Raw genomic sequence first — 22,013 nt, 5'->3', positions numbered from 1 at the left:
TCGAGGGTAGAGAGAGGATAGAGGAGGAAAATACAAGCCTGGACACAAAAACGCGATTCATCAGAGTAATAGACTAGTAGGAGTAGTAGAAAAAATAAACAGGCTAATCTAGTAAACATGCTGAAAGGGAATGAAGAATAAAAAATCACTGCACCTGGCTGACAATCTCGCTGGCCCGAGTCAAAGATTCCACCATCTGCTGGCACTCTTTCCGTCGGCGTACCGTGTAGTCGCTCTCCTTGAGGAGGTCGTCCAGGTCGCCCGTCTTGTAGAGCTGTTCCAGCAGCTCGCGCTGGATTTCGTCTTTGCTGTATCTACTCACTGTTAGAATGATTTCCGCGATGGGGAAAGATTTCAACGTACTGGACCAACGTGTACATGATGGCTTTCGGAACCATATCAATCATCGTCCGCTTGACAATGTTAAAGTACGAGTTGATCAACAGTTCTGAAATCGTTAGCGCCGTTACCCGAAATTTTCCAGAGGAATACGTACTGATCACCTCCACCTCAATGGCTTCCCGCTCGCTCAGCGTCCCCGAGGCCTTGAGCGTCGGCGGCGGCGGCTCCATCGCCGCCATCTTCTTCTTGTTCTTGGACGCGAAGAAGCTGCCAAAGAACCCGCCGCTCTGCTGCGACCCGCTGTCCGGCAGCGAGGCCGAGTCCGCCGTCGGGCTGCCCGACCGCGGCGGCAGCGGCTTGCCCGTTTTGGGATCCACTTGCGTGGGCTTGCCCGCATTATGCCGCTCGTTGACGATGGCCATCGCCTTGTGCCCGTTCAAAAAGTCCGGATGGCCCGTGTTGATGTAGCACGCCTCCATGTTGACCAGGTCCTTGACAAGCTTGTTCGTCGGCTCCATCGCCTTCTTGAAGAAGTTAATCACCACGCCGTGGAACTTCTCCTTGAGCAGCGGGTACCGCCGGAACAGCTGCTTGTTCAGCAATTGACCCAGAATCCGCACCAGCTCGTCATACACCAGCGACACGCATTTGAGGCTCGGATCCTCCAACCGCCGGATCTGCTGCTTGACAATCAGCTCAAACGCCGTTGTCGCCACAAACAGCGCCGGCGACGAGCCGGACGAGTTGTACAGGATCGTCCGGATGTCGGCGTCCTTGACCTGCTCCAGCGGGTCGATCGCCTTGATGCCGTTCGAGTACAGCTCGTGGAACACAAAGCTGATACGCGCACCGCCAGACAGCTCCACGCTCGACAGCTCCTGGCTGTTGCCTTCCAAGACCGTCCGGTACTCGTTGCTGAACTCCGAGATGATGTTGAGCAGAATATTGGCGCTGTTGCCCAGCATCGAGTCACCCAGCTGCGCCAGTTCCGATTGGTACCGTTGAAGCGTCGAGTTGATCCGTGCCTTGATATCGGGCAGGGTTTGTTTGATGTGCATCATCAAGATCTACGACCGTTAGTCTATCTCTTCCTGTAACGGAAACAGTCGCTACTCACGAAATTCAATTTCCGAGCCAAATATCCCGTCCCGCAGTACGATGACTTGTTCCGGTACGCCTTGTGGTTCTCGAAGAAGTTCTTCTCCTGCTCCAGCGCGTACGAGATCGGCCGCTTGTTCTCGATATCCCGTTGCCCTCGGTTCACCACTGGCACATAGCCCAGCCGCAGCGGAATAACCCGGCCGGCCAAGATATCCACAACGTCCGTCCCCTCGTCCATCAGATCAACCTTGGTCAGCACACCGATGGTGCGCTGGCCCTCCGGGTCCACCTCACGGGCCAGCTTCAGCCCATCCGAGTTCGCCAGGTCCTGGTTGGCCGCCGTCACCGCCAGGATGATCGCGTTCGGCTTGCTAATGTACTTGAGCACCATGTCGCGAATCTGGCGCTCGATATCCTTGGGCTGGTCGCCGACGGGGACCTTTGTCAGACCAGGGAGATCGACCAGCGTCAGCGTCAACACGTTGGGCGAATAAATACGCAGGTTGATCGGCGCCGGCGACACGCCCGCGTTGCGGCCAACCTTGGCCTCAGTCTCGCGCGTAATCTCATCACGGATCTTGTTGAAGTCGTAGAACTTTTGCCCCTGCAGGTGCAGGAACTCGCCATACTCGTCCACATTCGCCTCACTGTCTGTGGTGCCCTCGATGGCCTTTTGCTCGTCGCTCTTAACCCCGTTCGTCTGCGTGCTGCTCGTTGATGGCCGGTTGATCAGTTGCAGGATCAGTGGTCTTCGGGTGACGATGCCGGCTCCTCGAGGAAGACTTTATTTGCCGAGTCAGCGTGAAACAACCCCCTAGTTCCGGATGGGAAAAAAATAAATCCCCTACAAGTCTCTCCCGACGATGTTTTCCAACACAGAACTCTTTCCGCTCGACTGCGCGCCGACGACGACGATCTGGGGCAAATCGATGGGATTTTGGACCTGGAATTAATGCACAAGATCAGCGGTCGCACGCGGCGCGCGGCAGGAAGTAACATACCCCTACTGTTGTAAAGACATCTTGCAGCTTGTTAACGAGGGAGATTAGGCCGGGGTCATTGACATTTTGCCTAAGGGGGGGGCGCAAGTCAGAACTGATATCCAATCTGATCTGTGTGGGAACGGGGGAGGGAGTGCGCACGTATAGCTAGTAGTAGATGCCATGCTGGCACAGATCGGGCAGCGAGAAGAAGCGACACAACGAGAAAAGCAAACCGATGCGAAAAGGACTCAGAGCAGGGTTCGTTAAGGAATCGGGTTTATCAGTGGGAGTGGCCGAGTTGATCGGGTGGCAGTGGTGACTTGCGATTCTGGGCTGACCGCCTGCGCTGATCTATCGAAATTCGAACGCGAAGCTGAGAAAAGAGAATTAGGACAGTATACTAGAGAATGGTCGCCTTCAGCGGTCAAAAGAATATGTTTATCAAAAGAAAATGTTGCCGTTGAAATTATTTCTGGAGGATTTCAGAGTCCAAACGACTCGATTCGCTGTCACGGGACTCGAACAATGTTGCTGCCTCAGGCTACAACAATCCAGGTACAAAGACAACCCATTCTATTCGCATCACATACGCAAACATCAAGGCAAGAAGAATATATCAATCCTACTCATCGGACACCGATGCGAACCGCTCCGACATGTCTTGGAGAAGCTTCTCATACTGCCGATCGTCAGTAGATGTCCTGGATACAGGTCAGCAGCAGCTTACCTTGGCGATCACGGCCTCTTTATCGTCGGGCACTTCGAACTTCATGCTCCGCAGCGCGGTCTGGATGTCGGCCGTCGCTTCGCGCACCTTGGCCCAGCTGTGGCCTTGGGCGATCGCCCGCTGCGCCTCGTCGTAGTAACCCATGAAACCCTTCATCATGTACAGTGTCTTCCACAGGGGGCAGTACTGGTCGTAATCACTGTAGCCATTCTGCTGGAGGAAGTCATCCTTGACCATGGCGGCCACATCCAGCGTGATCTTGTCCGAGTCACCCAGCGCGGACTTGCCGACCAGCTGCACGACCTGATCGAGTTCCTCCGAGTTGGACAGCAGCTCCTTGATCTGATCCCGGAGCCGCGGGAACTCAGGGTGCTCCTTCTCGTAGAACTTGTCCAAGATCGGTGTGTACTTGCTGTACGAGATGGAGGTGTTGACCGATGGGAAGTGCTTGCGCTGCGCCAGCTTCTTGTCCAGACCCCAGAAGACCTGGACAATACCCAGCGTGCTGCTAGTGACCGGATCGGAGAAGTCGCCGCCGGGCGGGCTGACGGCGCCTACGATACTGACACTGCCGGTACGCTGAGGGCTGCCCAGAGCGATTGTCTTCCCGGCGCGCTCGTAGAAAGAGGCCAGCTTGGCACCCAGATAGGCAGGGAAACCCTGGTCTGCAGGCATTTCACCCAGACGGCCCGAAATCTCACGCAGAGCTTCGGCCCATCGAGACGACGAGTCCGCCATCATGGCAACGTTCAAGCCCTGGTCCCGGAAGTATTCGGCGACAGTGATGCCGGTGTAGATGGAGGCCTCGCGGGCTGCGACGGGCATGTTGGACGTGTTGGCGATTAGGCAGGTGCGTTTCATGATGGGTTCTTTGCGACCCTCGACTTCGATGGAAAGCTATTTCTGGGGGTCAGCGAAGCTGGCGATGAAACTCTGTCCGAAAACACTCACTTCAGGGAAATCCATCAACACCTCCGCCATTTCGTTCCCACGCTCCCCGCAACCAACGTAAACGATGATGTCGCTGTTGGAGAACTTGGACACACTCTGCGAGATGACGGTCTTGCCGCAGCCAAAGGCGCCCGGGATGCAGACGGTGCCACCCTGCACACTGGGGAACAGCGCGTCCAGCACGCGTTGGCCGACAATGAACGGCGAGTCGGATGGCAGCTTCTCTGTGACGGGCCGGGGCACTCGAACGGGCCAGGTGTGCATCATGCTGTGCTCGGTGCGCTTCCCGTCAAACTCAATCTCCAGCAGCTTCTCGTCGACGGTGTAGCTCCCGGCGGGCGCGATCCGGGTGATGGTGCCGCGTGCCCGGGGCGGCAGCAGGATTTTGTGCTCCCGCAGCAAGCTGTTCTCCCAGACGATGCCCCAGACGTCGCCGCCGGTAATGTGGTCGCCGACCTTGAAGTTGGCAGGCTTGAAGTCCCATTTCTTGGTACGGTCAAGGGCGGGGATTGAGATGCCGCGGGGGATGTAGATGCTTCCGGAGGCGGCGCTGATGCCTTGCAGTGGGCGCTGAATGCCGTCATAGATGGTCTCCATCAATCCGGGGCCAAGCTCGACGGACAGCGGCTTTCCGGTTCGGAAGACAGGGTCGCCGACCGTGAGACCATCGGTCTCTTCGTAAACCTGAATCGTGGCCTTGTCACCGTCGATTCGAATGACTTCACCGACCAGCCGAGCGTGACCGACATGGCACTGCATAAAATGAGCAAAACGTGTCATTGCATAGCGGGGGGGAGTTGATCACTGACCAGCTCATACATGGCACAGCCGATCATGTCCTCGGCCACGACGACGGGGCCGGAAACGGAGAAGATGGCGCCATGGTGTTCATCGCCAGCCGGTTGCTTGGGCGCGTTGGCCATGGTGGGCGAAGGCGATGGCGACGGCGAAAAAGAGTGAGGGGACGTGGGCGAGCGAGGGCTCGAATTTGGGGAGGAGTGGTTGTTGTTGTTGTTGTTGTTGGAGGCGGAGGAGGAACAGCTCGTACTGGGCCTGGGCGAGTCGGGGAGCGGAGGCAGTTGCTGGAGATGGTCTGACGACAACGAACTCCTCCTGGACGAGGCCTCAACCACAGCACCGTGGGCGATCAGATCCAGCAAAGACGGCCGGCCCCGCAGAGGAGGTCTTCTTAGGCCGAGCATGCGCTCTACAGATCCTCATTCAATTCGCTCTGAGTACAGTTGGTGTCCAGTTCCTGGTGAGGTGATGCTGTTGTGAACTTGAACGGCGTCACCAACGCTTGAACTGGGAAATCGGCTACAACTACAGTGATTTCGAGGCCGCGCTGGCGGTTTATTAACTGTTCAGCAGCACCGAGAAGCGGTCTGTGGCTTGCGTGTGCATCAGTTGACTTTGATAACCTAAAGCTACTGACCGGGATGACGCTTGACCAGCCATCCCAATTCTGGGTCACGTGAAGTAGTTATGTACCCCAGCTTTTATAACTGGATATCCAGTTATCAGGGTCTCTCAGTAACCCGACTATTTGTGCTTTGTAACTTGCGATGTCCTGCAACTCTGGCTTGCGCTGCAATCCCGGCAGCCGCAGCCACAGCGACGACAGGAAGAGGGGTAGGCTACTGCTCGACCTTGGGCTGAATAACCCCCTCGGGTCCAGACTACTAAACTCAATTCTTTACTTAACAACTTGGTGATTGACAGGTCACTGTGTTGATCAGAATCACAGATCGAGCCAGCCCATGATGCCTGACAAGAGCCGCGGAAGATCCGCTCCCTTGGCCCGGCGTCCGGTGTCTCTGGAGCGTTCAGTTGTGACGACCCTGCTTGAGACGGCGGCGGTATTTCGGCCTCTCCAGCCTCTTCATCCTTGAAGATATCATGGAGCAGGTTCGCGACAAGAATGGTTTTGACTATGTCCTCGGGCCATGCGAACACTTTGACTTGATTGGAGGTTTGTCGATTGCCTCTTCAGCAGCGTCCCCGACAACGATGAACGCAGGTCACCAGCTACAGGCCGCATTCACTTTGCTGTGCGGTTTACAAGGAACAAGAATTCGCAGTTATCTTGAAACGGTTTCTTGCAAGCATTCCGCCCAACGTGGACGCGGATCAAAAAAAAACTGCCATTGTCTGCTTGGGTGGCGTTAGGAAGACACAGATTGCACTCGAGTTTGCCTTTCGGTCCGCGAGAAACATCCTTTTTTTTGGGTTCTCGCTATAGACGCAGTCGGCTTCAGAAACGCATACAGAAACATCGGTCGATTGCTGCGGTTGATGGGATCGATGACGGCAAGGCAGATGTCGAAGAGCTTGTCAAGAGTTCTCTGAAACTGTGAAAGCGCGGGTAGCTGGCTCTTGATCGTTGACAACGCCGACAGCCTTGACCCTTTCAGCGGCAGTACCAACCTCGCCGACCACCTTCCATTCAGCAGGCAAGGCTCCGTGCTGTTCACGTCACGGAACCACGAACTTATATTGGAGCTTGGTGTTACAACGCTCAATGTTTTCGATGTCGAGGGCATGAGAGAGACCGAAGGTTTCAAACTCATGGAGACGCATCTGACAGCGCGCCAGATGAGCAGTCGGGAGGATACAGCAAAGCTTCTCGAAGTTCTTGGTTACCTGCCTCTTGCCATCAGGCAAGCTTCTGCATAGATGGCCAAGATCAAGGCCCAACCACAAAGGCCGTTCAATGGAGATGAGCAAGCTGGGGTGTAGAGTGTTGACGCAGGAGCTCCGGGCTGCCAGTTGGACAAGTGCTGCTGGAACGCGAATCCGCGGTTGCCTTGCCTGAGGGCGTTCACACTTGACAGAGCTCCCTACCGCACTAGCCCTATCGGGTATTTCAAGTACTTTACTCTAGCCTTTCTTGTACTAGGCTCGACTTAGACGCGCGGCTAAGATGACCTAGACGCTCTAAGCGCAGCTCGGAGGAGGAGTGGTACAGTCCGAGCAGGAATGGTACAAGGATTCGATGGTGACTTGCCACTGACGACGGCGGCGGGCCGGGGCGGCGGAGGGGCGAGTTGAGACGGCGATTCGATGGATGATAGACGATTCGATGGCGTGGGCTTAGTCTGTCGCGAGGGGATGTCAACCGAGGTTCGGGAAGGTACGCCTTGATCCCTGGGCTCCGGGACTCCGATAGCGGCGGCTGGTCGCCCTCGCCCGCCGTCCCGCGGTGGCAGCGCCGGGCGGACATCTGGAGTGTCCTCTGCTGGCTTCTGTCCGGGAGCGGCGGCCTCGATGGCATCACGTAGACGAGAAACCTGTCCCGTCTCCTCCTTCGATTGCACTGGAACAGGCCGTGGTCTGGAGAATCCCGGCTCGCGAGCATAGTTGATAACAACAAAGGGCCGGTCAAAGTGATCCCAAAGATCAAGCTCGGCTTGTGAAAGCACGGTAGCGGAAGATCCGTATGTAGGCTTTCCAGCAAAGGGACAATCGCGGGGTGTGGAGCAGCGGAGCAGTGAATATGCCCAATCTGATCTATAGTTATTGATTGTTGAACAATGATGGAGCGTGAAACGACGGCGGAGGATGAAGAGACGCGCCTTCTTTCCAAAGTAGGGTGGAGCTTCATTATCTTGGATCAGTATCGTGAAGCAGAGACATTGCTTCGGCGGGCACTTGAGAGAAGAGAGAAAGTGCTGGGCCCCGGCCATTTAGCACGCTTACCAATGTTGGCAACCTGGGTAGCGTCCTTGATAGTCGAGGACAGTACGAAGAGGCAGAAGCGCTGTATCGACGGGCACTTGACGGAAGAGAGAAGGTGCTAGGTCCTGATCAGCAAGACACGCTCGTCAGTGTCAACAACGTGGCTTACGTCCTCGACAGCCAAGGCCGGTACAAAGTGGCAGAAGGAATGCATCGGCGGGCATTGAAGGGACAAGAGAAGGTGCTAGGTCCCGACCATCCAGACACGCTCACCAGCGTCCACAACCTGGGTAAACTCCTAAATGTCAAGGAAAATACCAAGAGGCAGAGGCGATGTATCGACGGGCACACAAGGGACAAGAGAGGGAGCTAGGTCCCGACCATCCAAATACACTCACCAGCGTTAACAACCTGGCCAACGTCCTTGAAAGCCAGGGACGGTACAAAGAGGCAGAGGAACTGTATCGACGGGCTTCGGAGGGGCGAGAGAGTGTGTTAGGCCCCGACCATCCAGACACCATCTGCAGCGTCAGCAGCCTTGCTGATATCCTCAAGAAGCAACAGTGTACAATGGAGTTGGAAGAGTTCGACAAGAATCAGGACGTTATCGCCATTTACAAGGGCGTTTGTCGAAAATGACTAAACACTAATGATACTAAGGATTCCAAGCGTTTCTTGGATGTCCCTCTTTAGTCCAACATGTCTGGATTATCAGTCAGGGCCATTGTTCGTTCCATTGATCGTGTATATTCCGCTTGAGAGCCATCTGCCTTGCTTTTCCAACAACAATTCGCATTATACTTGCCCCGCCAGCTTGCCAGATCAACTCTAGGCTATGGACCCATTATGACATCACCGGCAATGAGCAACAGCATCATAATCTCCCCTTTACCAGGGGGTGATCAACCCCGTACAGGGATGCAGTCCATATTCCGAATGACACTGAGCCATGCCTTCAGCTACGGAGGGCCTACTGGTCCCCTTTCTCGGAGCCCTCCAAGCCTGTACGTCGGTGCTACTGACGTTAGGCTACGGCGTCCTCATCCGCCGCGCCGGGCTAATCCGCGAGCAGACGATGGACGAGATGTTTGGGCTCTGCGTCCGGGTGTTTCTCCCGGCGTTGATTGTGACGAATCTTGGGTCGCAGCTACATTTGGGGAATGCGTTGAACTATGTTCCAGTTTTTGGTGAGCACCCATTGACAGTACAACCCTCCAAAGAGGGACAAGTACAATCAATGAATTGAAGAACTGAATCGGGGCCCAGTATGGGCTCTCGTCTACCTGCTCCTCTCTCTCGGCCTGGTATATCCCATTTCGTATGTCCTGCGGCTACCGCCGTGGGTGACGCCAGCGTGCGTGTTCAATAATACAACATCGCTGCCCTTGCTGCTGCTGCAGTCGCTGCACAGCGCGGGCAGTCTCCGCCCCCTCGCCGCCGGCGCCGCCGACCCGGACGCAGACAACGACCAGGCCACCGACGACGGGCTGCAGCGCGCCCAGAGCTACTTTCTGGTTTTTGCCGTGATGACCAAAACCATCTCGTATGCCGTAGGGCCACGTTTATTGCGGGATACCCCCAACAACACCACCACCACCACCACCTCTCCACAGTCTTCCGGGGAAGAGGAACAGGAACAGGAACAGGAATCCAACAATGATGAAGAACCAACAGAACGCACCCCTTTCCTCCGCCCGCTCATCCACATCCATCCCCCTCGTTGGCTCCGTCCGCTACGACATTTCCACCTTGCATCCGCCGCAATCGACGCCACCATCATCTGCAGCACCCTTCTGGGCGTCCTCCTCGGCCTGGTCCCCACGCTGCATCGTGCCTTCTTCGCGCCGTCCCACCAAGGGGGTACCTTCAACGCATGGCTCACCACATCCATCGCGAACATGGGCCGGCTCTTCCCCAGTCTGCAGGTGCTGCTCGTCGGGGGGAAGCTCGGCGTGAGCTTCGAGCGGATGGCGGGGCATAGGAGTTCCGGGCGGGTACCTGTGCGGGCGGTGCTTGTGGTCGTTCTCATCCGGCTGATTCTCTGGCCTGCGTGAGTCTTCTTCTCCCCCCCGCCTTACCCCCAAACTCGATTCAACTCTTGAATAGTAAGTAGTAATAAGAGGATAGGGCAAGTATCGCACTCATCTACCCCCTCGCCAAATATACCCGCGTCCTCCGCTCCGATCCATTCCTCTGGTTCAGTATGATGATCATGCCGGCGGGCCCCCCCGCGTTGATCATCTCCGGGCTGGCCGAGTTGGGCCATGTGTCCGAGTTGGAAAAGATGGCGATTTCCAAGGTTTTGACTGTAAGCTTTTCTTCCCCCCGGGCTGCCGCTGCCGCTGCAGCTGCCTCGTTCCAAGGGTTTGACAGTTGATGTTAGATTCTCTACGCGCTTTCGCCCATGATCTGCTTCGCAATCACTGCCGCATTGAAAGCTATCGAGGCGGTGATGAACGGGTTAGGTGGACGGCACCCGAATTGAATAAAGTTCGCTCGAGAGAGGACTGCTGAAAATGCATACTCCAAGATTACTTCCTCTCAAGCTCAACTGATGGTGCCATTCAACGAATCTACTACTATGTAAATAAACTAACTCAATCCAAACCCCCGCCCCAGATGATACCACAAAGCTCGCAGACTAGCAATGAGAGGCAAAAGAACGAAAAAGGTATATAACGTATACTATGTAAAACAACATAGATACGAGACTTGTTATATGTGCGTTCGATATGATACGATGAATACGATGCGTCTGTATTCGAGAATTTCAAAAAAGATCGTCTTCGTTTTCGTATCATCGGCTTGTTGTCGACCGTAGAGCACTGGTTCGCGTGAACCCGTTCAACGATGACGATGCCGGCATGCGTTTGGTCCCGTCCCCTGCGGGCGGCGTTGGTGACCATCTAAGAAATAGAATTAGTTCTGAAATCGTTTAGAACAAAAGGGAAAGGGGAAGATACATTCGCACGATCCGGTCGTCCCCCACCGAGGCAAACATCCCCGGCTCGGTAGGATTCCAGGACACTGCATTGACGCAGCCAACAGTGTGTCCCTCGAGGACCTCCACTAGAGATCCATTGCCGCGATGCCAAATGTACACGCGGGAATCTGCGTACCGTGAGGACCAAATCGATCAATCAGACAAGAAGAAGTAGGACATACCCTCGCTGCCACTGACGATAAAATTCTCCCCTGCCCCTCCGAACCTACTCCGAATCACGTACTCGCCCTGTTTCTGACCGCGGAACCGCCGAATCACCTCCGTCGTGTCCAGGTCCAGCAGCTGGATCACGCCCTCGCCGAGGCTGATCAGCGCGTGCTTGGAGTCGGAGCTAACCGACACCGACGTGATGTTGCTCTTCATCGGCAGGCAGTACTCCTCGGCGTGCGTCTCAAAGTCATAGACGTGCAGATTCCCCGTCACGTCCGCCGCCAGCAGCCGCGAGCCGTCCGGCGTGATGGCGCAGTCCGCCGCCCGAAACCCGCCGGGCCACATATACAGTGCGTGCTGCTCCCGGAGGCTCCAGTGGCACAGCTGGGCCTTGTGGTCCAGTGATGCTGTGACGAAGGATTCTCCGTCCGGCGCCCATGCGGCTGCCGTGACGGGCTCCGAGTGTTCCTTGACGGTCAACAGGCATTGCCCAGACTGAGAGTGATCAGTTTCCCAAAACTCCCATGAAAAAAAAGAAAAGGATTGAACAGGCATACCTCAACATCCCACACCTTGGCCTTCTTGTCCAACGAGCAGGTCACCACCTTGGAATCGTCCGGACTCCATCGGACGTAGGTTACCGGTCCCTCATGCTCGGCCAACCGATGAATCACGGCAAAGCTTTGCTTCACATCATGGATGATCACCGTATGGTCCAAGCTGGCGGTGGCCAGTTTGGTCCCGTCATGCGAGAACTCCACGTACCAGATTTCATTGGTATGGCTTGTCAACTGGATGTTGGGGTAGAGCGGGAAGTTATTTCGATCGCACATGTGGTCGCCGTATAACGACGGCGGCGCGGCCGTGTTGTGGTAGAGGCATCCGTTGATCTGATGCTGCTTGACCTGGTCGAGCAGGGCGGCCAACCGGTTCTTGGGAATCATCACGGACGGTGAAATAAACTCTACACGATGAGTCAGATTTGAAAAATCTCGGAAGTTGAGGAGGTCACTCACTTGATAGTTCCGAAAGTAGTCGCTCGCGAGACGACCCAACGTCATCCCAGCCGGTTTGTTCTTGCCAGTACTCGGCGGGACACATGAGTAGACTAAGAAAAAAAAAAAAAATCAGCAATAGAATTGTCAAATACCGGATTGAAAGCTCACCTCGACAGGGCATGGAGCTGTGCAATGTTGTGATTCAACGGCGTCAGCTCCTGCCGGAGAACCGTCAACGCGGCAGAGAGATCCCGAGCTACAAGACTCTCCAGGAACTTTTGCTGACGGATGCAAAAGAGCATCTCCGTCTTGTCCGCGTCCTCCGCCAGGGTCAACCTTGACCCGTCCTCCGCCCCCGACGCACCATCCCCGGAGAGGACGGCGTCGGCCAGCACACGCTCCGCATCCGCCCACTGGCCGGCCAGGATAGCATTGCGGAACGCCGCCACTGCCGGGCTCTCCAGCTCATAGCCGCTCTCCCTGCTCAGCGTCTCGGCCGCCGCGGGGTAACCCAGGTCATGCAGGCTCTGGATCAAGATCCGGGTGACCTCCTCCCGATCATGACCAAAGTACGTCGACTGTTGGGCCCGCGGCGTCGATTGGCCGTTAGAGGCTGTAGTATGATTTGTCGGAGACTGTCCGTTTACCGACCCGGGTTGCTTCCGGGCCGCCACCCCGTTGGAGACGTCGCTTGTTCTTGTCGAGGATGCGTCACCATCGGGTCGCATGGTGTCCAGGCGCCGGCGCTTGGGGGACGACTGCTGGCCTTCTTCTAGGCCAGACAACCGTCGGCGTCTACGGCGGGACGTCGGATCGCCAACGGAGGGAGAATGAGTTGGGGCCTCGTCGCCGGAGGCAGCAGCAGCAGTGGCGGCGGTGGTGTTGTTGGCGGTGTCAGACGGGGGCGTGGGAGAACGGCGGGAGGAGGAGGGGGAGGAGGAGGCTCCGGAAGGCGCCGTGGGGGGAGCTGAGGACACGGAGGGCGACTCGGAAGGCGAGGATCGATTGGATGAAGGTGCAGGGGCGCCGGAGTGGTCTGTTATCGCTCTAGGTGACGACGTCTCGGGATGATGGGAGTAGTTGTCGAGTGTAGAACGGTCTGCCAGGTCGAAGACGGTAAGAGATGCCTCTTCAACCTGGCTCTGGGGGTAGAACCAGGTGAACAGGCTAGCCAGGGACAAGTAAGCAGGCAGTTGATAACAACAAAGGGCCGGTCAAAGTGATCCCAAAGATCAAGCTCGGCTTGTGAAAGCACGGTAGCGGAAGATCCGTATGTAGGCTTTCCAGCAAAGGGACAATCGCGGGGTGTGGAGCAGCGGAGCAGTGAATATGCCCAATCTGATCTATAGTTATTGATTGTTGAACAATGATGATGGACTCTGAATCGGTTCTATTGGGGGACGGCGTGCTTTTGTGTCTGTCGAAGGTCGAGGACTTTTCCGACCGAGACGAGGATAAGTAGTAACTAAGTACCGTTCGGCAAGTAGGCTACCGGACCAGGAACCAAACGAAGCGGGTAGGCTGAAGAAGAGAGACTTTCTTCTGAAGGGAGGGGGGGGGGAGGGCTATGGGAGACGGAAAGCGAGTTTGAGGAAGACGAGGCGGAGAGTCCGGTCCAGTGATTCCCATCCAGGTGGTGGTTCTGTTTTCTTTTCTTTTTGGCCGTGGGGCGAGAATGATCACTTGATCGTGATTTGATTTGCACAAGGCGAATGCTAGCTCATCCATGGCCGCATTCAGGAACGGTGATTCGTGGCTGTTGTCTACGTTGGCTCTTCTTATATACGGTGTACCAGTACATACAGAATGTCGGATGCGAGCGAGTCCAAGAGAAGACTAACTAAAGAATTTAGATCCAGACGGCCGCCTGGCAGGGCAGTTGTACGGTTCTACTCTGTATCTGGAAGACAGCTGCCAATCAATCCCAACGGATTGCCATTCCGCTTGCTAAATGCACACCCCATGGACTCTGATTCACCGCTTCTGCTTGACAAAGATGAAGTCATCCCAAGTCTTCCGATTCATACCTACCTTAGTTAACTACTGAGCCTTAGTCATCAACTCGTCCAACCTTCAGAGGAAGGACCATGACGCCATGATGATGAACTCGCTCCTTCCTGAGATGAACGTAGTATATATATAACCCGTCCTGGCCATCTTCTCCATTGTAATTCTACTCTTCATCATCTCTCAAGCAATAGTTCATCAATCAATCATCACTAAAGACATCAATCTCAGTCGACTCCTCCACCGATCTTTGCCATCATGGGTTGCCAGTGCGGTGCCAACTCCTGCCCCTGCAGCGGGACAAACCAGTGTACCTGCGACAATAACTGCGCCTGCAAAGGCTGCGGAGTACGTTCAAATGCCATCAAACAAGTCAACAATAGGAAACTGACAGTTGATAGAAATAAACCGAAGCACGGCAATCAATACCGAGAATGCCGAATCTGCAGGTGAATGCTGTGTAACAGAAAAAAAAGAGTCCATGCCTGGAATATCGGATGAATCCAGGACGAACAATATTATTATTAGCTGGTCCTTCATTGAATGGATTATTATTACCATTGATCATCAACCATTCACTGGTCAAGATCCCAAGGCTCTACCGTAATACCTATACCTGAGGTCCCTGTAGTCCTGTATCTGTACCGGCACAAAGCCATCCAAAATACCAAAACGGACCAAAAAAAAAAAAAAAAAAAAAAAAAAAACAAAGCGCCGCTCATGCATTAATGTCCCCTGGGAGATTAAACAAAAGACCCATATGCAATTCAAAATCCGCAAGCTACATGTTCATCGACGCCCCCCAGATGCAATTAATTTCTGCGCCGCATCCCGGTCCATGCTGAGCACGTTGACAAGATACTCGACGCTGCTAATGTCAGCCGAGAACCAAAAGAATAAAGAACACATAGCCTCTCGAGAACATACCTCGTATCATACGCCAACCGCCGCTTCTCCTTGGAAAACTCCTTCTGGCACGACTCCCAGACCGCCGCTCGCTCCTTGGGCAGGATCGTCTTGATCCGCATCACGAACGACGCACTCACCGGGCGATGGTCTGATGCCCGCACCTCGTGCCGTCGGTACTCGAGCTGCTTGATCCGCCCCACGCCCCGGTACAGAACCCGGTCGCACCACGCTGGCGACCGCTTCTTCTCGCTCGAATCGTACTCGTCCGACCCCACGTCGTACTTGTACGTCGGCGCGAACGTGATCGGCGCCTCGTTGAACGACCGCAGCCGGAAGCTTGGGTTCTTGCGCTTCGACGCGAGCAGCTGGTCCCGCTCCAGCAGCTTCTGCAAATTGTTCTGCCGCACCGCCTCGATCACCACGTTCCTCGGCATCGAGTCGATCCGGTAGTTGAGGTCGCCGTTCAGGATGCAGATCTCGTGGTCCAGGATCATCGTGCCGTCCCCGCCGTTGACAAAGAGATCCGTCCGGGCCGTCAAGCTATTCTCCGCGGGGAGTGACTCGCTCTCCAGGATCGCCGCAATATCGTTGTTGCGGTTCGCCGTCTGCGTCTGGCCGGCCGCCAAATGGCAGTTAATAAAACACAGGGAGCTGTCGTCCAGCACGAACCGGAGAATCAGCGCGCCCTACAGCCGGTCAGCCAGTGTAGATCGATTATATGGTTTCCAAAACCAACCTTGTTTCCATGCAAACCACCCATACCCCGCTTGATCTCAGCGGAACCAATGTTTCGCACCCGTTGGCGCTCCTTCTCCTTGATAAACACACACGTGAACAACCCGACCATATTCGCCGTGTGCAAAAGGACGTAGGACTCCTCAACCGGCATCGCCTCGTTGATACACGCCGCCAAGTGATCCCGCCACACCCGGTACTGCCGACTCATATGCTCCTTGTCGTGGTTATCCTTCTTCTTGCTTCCCCTGAGTAGGCTCTCTGTACCGCAGGGTTAGGGACCAGTCACGCTCAGCACCGGATTATACTTACTCGCCGTGATTTTCTTATCCTCCAGATCCACGAGTTCCTGGAATCCAAATACCAGGATCTCCGGCGGCTGCTCAGGGTGAATGGCATCCCGGATAAACGTGCTATTCTGCACGTCACGCGGCACCGATGCCCCGGCATTCCAGGTAACAATCGCGGCTCGGATCTCCCGGAACGTGCAGTACTCGACATCTCTGCTCTGCATGCGAGCCTCTTCACAAACGATCAGTCCTCGTCCTGACTTCCTTCCTGCCCAGCATACTCACCTAGCCAGTCATCTTCCAGCATCCCGTCCCACAACCGCAGGTAATTGTCCGTGCCCAGCGACACAACCTGCAGTCGGTTGAGCGTCCACAAGCTGCTATGGTCCTGAATGAGTCCCGCCACCGGGCTTGCATGCGCATTCCAGTCCTTTTTGACGGTCCACGGATTGGTCGAGATGTCGTAAACGTAGATCATCCCCGTGTTGTATGCGGCCCAGAGATAATCGCCGACCATGGCCAGCGACGTGATCTTGTACACGCTCACGTTGACCGACGCCAGGCATGTGTAGTCGCTTGACGAGTACACCGCGACGCGTCCATCGGAGTATCCCAGATAGACCCGTCCTCCGTGCTTGGTGGTATGGGACCCGGACGTGACGTCCCCGCTATGATTGACCACAATGGGTCTTCTCACCGCGTAGAAGGACTCGTCCCGCGCGTTAGGTCGGTAGACGCGCACCTCCTTGCCAGTCGCCAGCCAGAGGTCATCGCCCACCACCATGGAGAAGGTATGGCCCTTGGCGAGCACCCGGTCGTACGGCGTATGGTACGAATACTGCAGGTTCGGCGTGCCGGTCTCGTCCGGCGGCCAGACGAACAGTCGGCCTTCGTCATCCAGAGTCCACATCTCTTTCTTATGGCGGTAGATCTTGATGACTTCCCGCCGGGAAGGGTACGATCGCGACGCCACGATCGACTGCGTCGGGATGTCAACCTCATGCAGCTCCCCAAGAGTGGTCCCCAGCCACAACCGCGTGCCCTCATCCTCTAGGCTCTTCCCCGGTTTGAACGCAAGCGACAGCACTTTCACCGTCTCCCCATGGCTGAGACTCATCAACTGCTCTCCAGTCGTGAGATCCCACACCCGGGTCAGGTATCCTGTCGTACACACATGCCGGCCACAGATATCAAAGTCGCGGGTATCGTACCGCGTGGGGATCTCCCGCGGTCCGTCACGGAAGACGGGAGGCCGGCGGTTGACCTGCGTCGAGTCGGGGTAGTCCGTGCGCGGCACTTGGGCCGGTTCCGGCGCCTCCTCGACGTCTGAATCGTCTGTTGCTCGATACGAAGGCTGCTGCATCGAGCCGGGGATTCTGTTATCATGCTGGGTTGCAGGCGGTCGGGGTGTGATCGTCGACTGAGCAGTGGCAGATGGTGACTTGCCACTGACGACGGCGGCGGGCCGGGGCGGCGGAGGGGCGAGTTGAGACGGCGATTCGATGGATGATAGACGATTCGATGGCGTGGGCTTAGTCTGTCGCGAGGGGATGTCAACCGAGGTTCGGGAAGGTACGCCTTGATCCCTGGGCTCCGGGACTCCGATAGCGGCGGCTGGTCGCCCTCGCCCGCCGTCCCGCGGTGGCAGCGCCGGGCGGACATCTGGAGTGTCCTCTGCTGGCTTCTGTCCGGGAGCGGCGGCCTCGATGGCATCACGTAGACGAGAAACCTGTCCCGTCTCCTCCTTCGATTGCACTGGAACAGGCCGTGGTCTGGAGAATCCCGGCTCGCGAGCATCAACCGACCGCGGCGCTGGGGGTGGGGGCCGAGAGGTGGGAGGAAGAGAGGATGACAGCGGTAATGGTTCGGGGGTTCTACGCGACGGAAGCTGCAGAGTTGAGGGTCGACTTGGACGGACCAATTCCTTCTTCGCCGCGGGTGACCTCTCTGGGCTGCTTGGAGGGGTACTAAACGGGGATACGCGGTCTCCCGCCTGGGTTCTCTCCAGCGCAGGAGCTAATGATCCACCATCAAGGTGCGGGATGTTGGACGGCTTAGGCGGAATCTTGGGTTTCTCGGCGCGGTTCACCGGCGGTGGCACGGACTTCGCTTTGCCCACCGGTGAAGGTTCCCGTAGCGGCTGTGACACCTGTCCTGAACGCTCATGGGCCGGGGTCGGGGTTGTCGCACGAAATGGTCGCGGTGGGCTCTGCCATGAGGCCGACTTTGGAGCAATGTCGGAAGCATCGCGTGTCAAGGACGACCAATGTCCGCCCGCAGAAGCCGCCGTCGAGCTCCGAGAAGGGGGACGTGGTGCCGGTGAATCCACAGTCAAGCTGGGAAGGGCATGCGAAGCGGCGCTGATGTTCAACGACAAAGGCCGACCATACCGGGGCGGCCCTGGCGAGAGGCTCCGGCTGGTGCCGACAGGGCGGCCGTTGGATGCGGCCTTGGACGGCGCATTGTCGGTCGCACCCCATGGCGATCGCGAACGGGGCAGGTCGAGGGACGCACGGGTGGCATACTGCGACGATTCCGTCTCCTGTGGCTTGAGTAACCGAGGAGCGCTATCACGCGGTGTATTGGGAGTGCTGGAGGGTTGTCTGGAGGAGAGGTGCTCGAAGTGCGACAGAAGAGACGAGACGGGCCTCTGTCGATAGCGAACAACAAGATCAGTATCCTCCTTGCACGTACGACGTTGGTCTTGCCTGTGATAGATGCCTACCAAGGGAGCATTGTCGGTTCCATCATGCCTCTCTTTGCCATCCATGACCTAGTAGCTCACCCGGGCTCCAACCGAGCCTCAACATGGGCCTCACCGTCCACCTGCAGGATACAAATGCGTTTGAAGCTGGAGTTGGCAAGGGGAGAACGTGGATAATAGTACTCGTCGTAGTGTTCTGGTGGTTTGTTTGGGGGTTTGTGGGCCGCACGAGGCGCAGCAAGTTGATCAGTGCCTGGAGGGTCGGTCGCGACGAGCCAAACCGTACAAAATCGCGTTTTCAGAGAGATCAAGACTTTTATGTAACTCGAGCTGAGTATCGCGTTGGAGCTGAAATGGTTCCTAGCAAGCGAGAGCTGAACTGGTGGCGCAGCTATTGAACCCGGCGGAGGCGAGGGAGACGAGAGCACGGAAGAGACGACCTTGGCCAGAATCGCCCGGAATGGAAACGTCGCGGCAAGACTGAACAAATAGCGCGGCAAGATCGTTAGTTGACGTTTTTTTTGTCGTGGTTTTATAGAGTGTATTGCTACTGGACTCGAAGAACTATGGACTGAAAGCCCTCCTTACTGATCGATTCCTGATTACTCATTTGAGTAATGGGCAGTTAGCCAATCAAAGGAGAATCACTCCGCTTGGATGCAGAATGTTGAGATGAAATTCGAAGCTTTTCGAGGCAGAGTGCTTTGTCGATACAAGGAATAATATTGGCCATCATGTGGTGAGTACTGGTCTGATCGAGGAGAAGTCCAGTCTCTGTTGCTGACTTCGGTTTCAGCAAGCACATCCTCAACGCCCAAGTCTCTATCCGATCGCCGTGCTGTATGCCTCAAGCCCGATCCAGGTGTCTATCGGCAAAGAAACCAACCGTGAATTCCAGGTCGGAAATGGTTTGATTGCGCTGAGTGTCATCAGGAGCAGGAGGACCATCCGCTCCGGAAGACGATGGAACTGGTACGGTCTCAATCCATCCGGGGCTTGTGTTGGTTCAGCCGATGGAATTTCGTTGCGGGATTCGAGCTGACCGAAGGATGCCCGGATATTCAGGTCTTCGCCTGCAAGAAATGCAAAAAATGCTTCCGCAAGGACGCCTCCGAATTCGAGGAGAGGTGAGACGCGGCTTGTCCTTTGCAGCTCCCAAAACACCTTACGCGCGTCGGCCTCGCTGGCTAACCTTGGATGCGTCTTGTAATCCTTGCGACCTTCGAGTTAGCGACGAATACTGCCCGCACTGCGATAATCATTTCGTGATCGAGGCCAAGACGCCTCAGACGAAGACACCGCAGCCCACGGTCGAAGGACAAAGCGAGGAATCTGAGGATATCCGCATGCAGCGCAACCCCCTCCTGTAAGACCAAACGTTCTTGCGCACTGATGCAAATGGTCTGGTGCTGACCTCATCTCCGGTTCAGAAACTACGTGGACTTGCGGCAGAAAAATGACGCAAAATCAATTGATGATATTATGTCCGGTCGGGTAGAGAAACTACCTTTCAATTTGCGATGAAGCCACGAATTCGTGTATAGATTCGTCACTTAGCATAAGGCCCCTTGTTACGAAAAGCCGGCTAACCACGGCTGGAACCATCACAGTTGGATTTTAGCTTCGGCAATGACATAAAATCTTCGATTGACATTCTCATCATGATCATGTTAAAGAACGGAACCAGTAACACTCCGGCAACACCAAACGTATTCTGGCAGGCCCCTTCAGCTCTCTGAACCCTCTCCGGCGCCCCGTGTTAGGATGGCTGCAGTGCCCGTACCGGGCGTCCGGCCTGTCTTCTTCTTGGCCGCCTCTTCTTGCTTTTCGGCCTCAATACTCTTAACATACGTCTCAATCTGCTCTGTGGGGAGCATCTCGATCGGTTTTCCGGGTTCCATGATGGCAATCTCGATGTTCTTTGCTCCCGTTTGGACCACCTCCAGCAGCGACTTGATGGTCAGCTGCAGGGTAGCTTCCCGATCCATGTCTTCTTTGTAGTTGCGTTCGAGGAACTCCCGGACGGTTTTGCTGGATCGACCGATGGCGTTCGCTTTCCTGTTGACCAGGTGAGCATGCTAGGCAACGGACAGGATTGCGTGGTTATTACCAGGCCGAGTAGATCCCGGAGGGTTCGGTCTGATATAGTTTGGGGGTTGTGTCTCCTTGATCAAAGCCAACAATCAATGTACTGATTCCGAAGGGCCGGACACCGCCGCTCTGCGTGTATCGCTGCTGGACCCCAGCAACGTATCTTGTGATGTACTCTATCGATACGGGGTCTTCCACAGTCAAACGGTGCGATTGGGCCTCCACGCGAGCTTTATCAATCAAGATGCGAGCATCGGCGTTGAGACCGGCAAAGGCGAGGCAAACATGGTTGTCAATCAGGCCAAGCTTCGAAGGAGTGATGCGGGTGTCTTGGAGCTTCATCGCCGATCGCTTTTCGCACCCGAGGACTACGATGTTCTTGCCCTTGACACCAACCGCACATGTTCCTATCCGTACATTAGCATTGGTTGGAAAGGGAAGGAAACAGCGGCGGGGGGGTGTTTGTTGCTGGATCCGCGTACCTCGTTTGACCGCCTCAGAGGCATATTCGACTTGGAAGACATGCCCATCGGGACTGGATGCAGATTAGGACCATTTGTCTGCGGTATGCGAGTGAGAGATTACCTAAAGACTGGACAGAGGTCAGCCAATACCAAACAGACAGCTGCTCGGAAGCAAGCTCTCATACCTGAAAGTGCTCTGTCGTAACCGGACGCCATACTGCTTGACAGAAGCGATGGCAGTGATCAGAATGAAAATCGGCCAGAAAGATCAAGGCCCAACCACAAAGGCCGTTCAATGGAGATGAGCAAGCTGGGGTGTAGAGTGTTGACGCAGGAGCTCCGGGCTGCCAGTTGGACAAGTGCTGCTGGAACGCGAATCCGCGGTTGCCTTGCCTGAGGGCGTTCACACTTGACAGAGCTCCCTACCGCACTAGCCCTATCGGGTATTTCAAGTACTTTACTCTAGCCTTTCTTGTACTAGGCTCGACTTAGACGCGCGGCTAAGATGACCTAGACGCTCTAAGCGCAGCTCGGAGGAGGAGTGGTACAGTCCGAGCAGGAATGGTACAAGGATTCGTTCTTGACGCCTTTTTTTGACCGCATTTTGTTTGGAATATCAATGGGTCTTAGTTGTGTAGTTGACCTCCTGAGTTCTACAGTTTGCTGGGTTTGACGGTTTGGGTTGATGGCAAGGCCTCGCCCTTTGCACGCACAGCCTATCGGACCACACGGATAACAGTACACCGTAGCAGCAACGAAGCAAAACTTGGAGAGCAGGTTTGTTGTGGTTGGATTGTTATCGCAGCAGTGCAAGTAATAGTACAGTACCTTTTGTCGTTGCAGTGGGTCGAACCTCGCCGCTCTGCTGCTGTAGGTAGT

The 22,013-nt window shown here is 55.7% G+C and overlaps 6 protein-coding genes across 6 annotated transcripts; 1 reads left to right on the top strand and 5 right to left on the bottom strand.

Moving 5' to 3' along the window:
- Positions 1-145: 145 nt before the first annotated feature.
- VTN31DRAFT_5124 (uncharacterized protein) lies at positions 146-2,608 on the bottom strand (the record flags this gene model as incomplete). Its single annotated transcript, XM_069405589.1, has 7 exons — positions 146-314; positions 364-448; positions 497-1,409; positions 1,460-2,225; positions 2,292-2,386; positions 2,445-2,514; positions 2,586-2,608. The coding sequence occupies 7 exons, from the start codon at positions 2,606-2,608 to the stop codon at positions 146-148; spliced, it is 2,121 nt and encodes a 706-aa protein (XP_069260637.1).
- Positions 2,609-3,048: 440 nt separating this feature from the next.
- On the bottom strand, positions 3,049-5,306 carry VTN31DRAFT_5123 (uncharacterized protein; the record flags this gene model as incomplete). Its single annotated transcript, XM_069405588.1, has 4 exons — positions 3,049-3,105; positions 3,154-4,050; positions 4,105-4,857; positions 4,914-5,306. 4 exons carry the CDS (start codon positions 5,304-5,306, stop codon positions 3,049-3,051), a joined length of 2,100 nt encoding a protein of 699 aa, XP_069260636.1.
- Positions 5,307-10,579: 5,273 nt separating this feature from the next.
- Positions 10,580-12,662, bottom strand: VTN31DRAFT_5122 (uncharacterized protein; the record flags this gene model as incomplete). Its single annotated transcript, XM_069405587.1, has 6 exons — positions 10,580-10,688; positions 10,746-10,893; positions 10,948-11,431; positions 11,494-11,900; positions 11,953-12,044; positions 12,103-12,662. 6 exons carry the CDS (start codon positions 12,660-12,662, stop codon positions 10,580-10,582), a joined length of 1,800 nt encoding a protein of 599 aa, XP_069260635.1.
- A 2,068-nt stretch (positions 12,663-14,730) lies between these two features.
- On the bottom strand, positions 14,731-18,645 carry VTN31DRAFT_5121 (uncharacterized protein; the record flags this gene model as incomplete). The annotated part of the gene is made up of 6 exons (XM_069405586.1): positions 14,731-14,809; positions 14,869-15,536; positions 15,587-15,846; positions 15,898-16,107; positions 16,161-18,525; positions 18,601-18,645. 6 exons carry the CDS (start codon positions 18,643-18,645, stop codon positions 14,731-14,733), a joined length of 3,627 nt encoding a protein of 1,208 aa, XP_069260634.1.
- A 668-nt stretch (positions 18,646-19,313) lies between these two features.
- Positions 19,314-20,103, top strand: VTN31DRAFT_5120 (uncharacterized protein; the record flags this gene model as incomplete). Its single annotated transcript, XM_069405585.1, has 6 exons — positions 19,314-19,318; positions 19,376-19,419; positions 19,478-19,551; positions 19,645-19,706; positions 19,811-19,945; positions 20,010-20,103. The coding sequence occupies 6 exons, from the start codon at positions 19,314-19,316 to the stop codon at positions 20,101-20,103; spliced, it is 414 nt and encodes a 137-aa protein (XP_069260633.1).
- Positions 20,104-20,306: 203 nt separating this feature from the next.
- VTN31DRAFT_5119 (uncharacterized protein) lies at positions 20,307-21,350 on the bottom strand (the record flags this gene model as incomplete). The annotated part of the gene is made up of 5 exons (XM_069405583.1): positions 20,307-20,637; positions 20,690-21,077; positions 21,153-21,205; positions 21,256-21,262; positions 21,320-21,350. 5 exons carry the CDS (start codon positions 21,348-21,350, stop codon positions 20,307-20,309), a joined length of 810 nt encoding a protein of 269 aa, XP_069260632.1.
- Positions 21,351-22,013: the final 663 nt, after the last annotated feature.

Source organism: Thermomyces dupontii, assembly GCF_041956625.1.
Source record: "Thermomyces dupontii strain NRRL 2155 unplaced genomic scaffold VTN31scaffold_4, whole genome shotgun sequence".
Lineage (NCBI taxonomy): Eukaryota > Fungi > Ascomycota > Eurotiomycetes > Eurotiales > Trichocomaceae > Thermomyces > Thermomyces dupontii.
Note: the sequence above shows the minus strand (reverse complement) of the source record. Positions and strands in the feature narration are given on the sequence as shown.